This window comes from Bison bison, unplaced genomic scaffold, assembly GCF_000754665.1.
Source record: "Bison bison bison isolate TAMUID 2011002044 unplaced genomic scaffold, Bison_UMD1.0 scf7180017864263, whole genome shotgun sequence".
In the NCBI taxonomy this organism is placed as follows: Eukaryota; Metazoa; Chordata; class Mammalia; order Artiodactyla; family Bovidae; genus Bison; species Bison bison.
The window spans coordinates 7460744-7462999 of record NW_011494835.1 but is presented as its reverse complement, the minus strand read 5'-3'; the positions used below and the strand labels follow the sequence as shown (position 1 = coordinate 7462999).

Genomic DNA, 2256 nt, shown 5'->3' with positions numbered 1-2256 from the left:
TGACCTGCCTCTTGAGAAACTTATATGCAGGCAGGAAGCAACAGTTAGAACTGGACATGGAACAACAGACTGGTTCCAAATAGGAAAAAGAGTTCGTCAAGGCTGTATATTATCACCCTGCTTATGTAACATATGCAGAGTACATCATGAGAAACGTTGGACTGGAAGAAACACAAGCTGCAATCAAGATTGCCAGGAGAAATATCAATAACCTCAGATATGCAGATGACACCACCCTTATGGCAGAAAGTGAAGAGGAACTCAAAAGCCTCTTGATGAAAGTGAAAGTGGAGAGTGAAAAAGTTGGCTTAAAGCTCAATATTCAGAAAAGGAAGATCATGGCATCTAGTCCCATCACTTCATGGGAAATCGATGGGGAAACAGTGTCAGACTTTATTTTTGTGGGCTCCAAAATCACTGCAGTTGGTGACTGCAGCCATGAAACTAAAAGACACTTACTTCTTGGAAGGAAAGTTATGTCCAACCTAGATAGCATATTCAAAAGCAGAGACATTACTTTGCCAACAAAGGTCCTGCTAGTCAAGGCTATGGTTTCTCCTGTGGTCATGTATGGATGTGAGAGTTGGACTGTGAAGAAGGCTGAGTGCCGAAGAATTGATGCTTTTGAACTGTGGTGTTGGAGAAGACTCTTGAGAGTCCCTTGGACTGCAAGGAGATCCAACCAGTCCGTTCTGAAGGAGATGAGCCCTGGGATTTCTTTGGAAGGAATGATGCTAAAGCTGAAACTCCAGTACTTTGGCCACCTCCTGCGAAGAGTTGACTCATTGGAAAAGACTCTGATGCTGGGAGGGATTGGGGGTAGGAGAAGAAGGGGATGACAGAGGATGAGATGGCTGGATGGCATCACTGACTCGATGGACGTGAGTCTGAGTGAACTCCGGGAGTTGGTGATGGACAGGGAGGCCTGGCGTGCTGCGATTCATGGGGTCGTGAAGAGGTGGATATGACTGAGTAACTGAACTGAACCCTCTTTCTAGATTTTTATAGTTTGATTTTAAAATATTTAACTCTTAAGTCTACCTCAAATTATTTTGTGTAATATAAATTTATAGAATCTAAATGAATTGTCTCAGCATGAACTCTTGATGAATTTTTCTTTCATTTATTCTTAAATTAGCACCTTTACTATAGAAGTTCTTCAATTTACAAGTTTCTTTTTGGAAACATAAATTTGTCTTACTGTCTATTCTTGCACTGACACCTCAGTAAATAACTTTTTGATATTTTTTAATACCTGGTGGTACTAGAGCCCTTCATAACTTTACTGGTGTTTCATTTGCAAGTTTACTGCATTAGTAACTGTAAGACATTATGAGCTGAGTAAACTATGTCTTCAAAAAACTTAGAAATCAATCAAGGAGATAATACATGTCTTATAACACAAAGAAAAGGGAAAAATGCCACAAAAGAAGTTCAAATAAAAAAATAAAATTATATACTTTATGGAAAACGTCTTCTATTTCAGAAATGATACACACTCAAGGTAGAAACTTGGAAAACTCAGATAAGGGAAAAGGAGGGAAAACTTCAAGTCTAGTACCCAGCAATCAGCATTTTTAAGATTTTATAAACAGATTAATTAAAACATTTTTTAAAAATTTTTATTGGAGCATAATTGGTTTACAATATTGTGCTGGTTTCTGTCAAACATCAGCATGAATTAGCCACAAGTATACATATGTCCCTTCCCTCTTGAACCTCCCTCACATTTCCCACCCCGTCTCACACCGGTCAGAATGGCCATCATTAAGAAATCTACAAACAATAAATGCTGTTGAGGATGTGGACAAAATGAAGCATTGTTTTTAAGAGTATGACTCTGGAAGGAACATAACATCTAGTACTAGGAAACTGAATAAGTAAATAAATAAAAACAGCACAATCATTTCCTTGGAATGAATTTCTTTGTTAAATGATAGGCACATTTTTAAGGCATTTAGTACAACACTGTCAAACTATCACCCAGTAAGTTTCTATCAGTTTACTTTCCTAACAGTGGTGCATGAATTTCCATAGGGAGGAAAACATTGAGTATTATCCACAGAAATCTTTGATAAGCTGTCTGGAGAAAGTATCTTAGTTTTGTTTCAAAGTGCACTTTTTGGATAACTAATAAAGATGATATAGACCTATTTGTAAAGTAGCACTTACCTTTCCCAAGGTGTCCATGAGGAGTCTCTTGTTTTTCTCTGTGTCTTATAATGTCCCAAAGAATATCACTTCTTTGAATCTGCT

At 37.7% G+C, this 2256-nt stretch overlaps 1 protein-coding gene across 1 annotated transcript in view; it reads right to left on the bottom strand.

Annotated features, from left to right (window-relative positions):
- Positions 1 to 2256, bottom strand: part of LOC104994661 (alcohol dehydrogenase 1-like) — a 16898-nt gene extending 14642 nt beyond the window's left edge. Inside the window, exon 1 of the mRNA XM_010848313.1 lies at positions 2173 to 2256. Coding sequence (XP_010846615.1) covers positions 2173 to 2190 — 18 coding nt within the window. The 5' untranslated portion in view covers positions 2191 to 2256. The remainder of the gene's footprint in view (positions 1 to 2172) is intronic.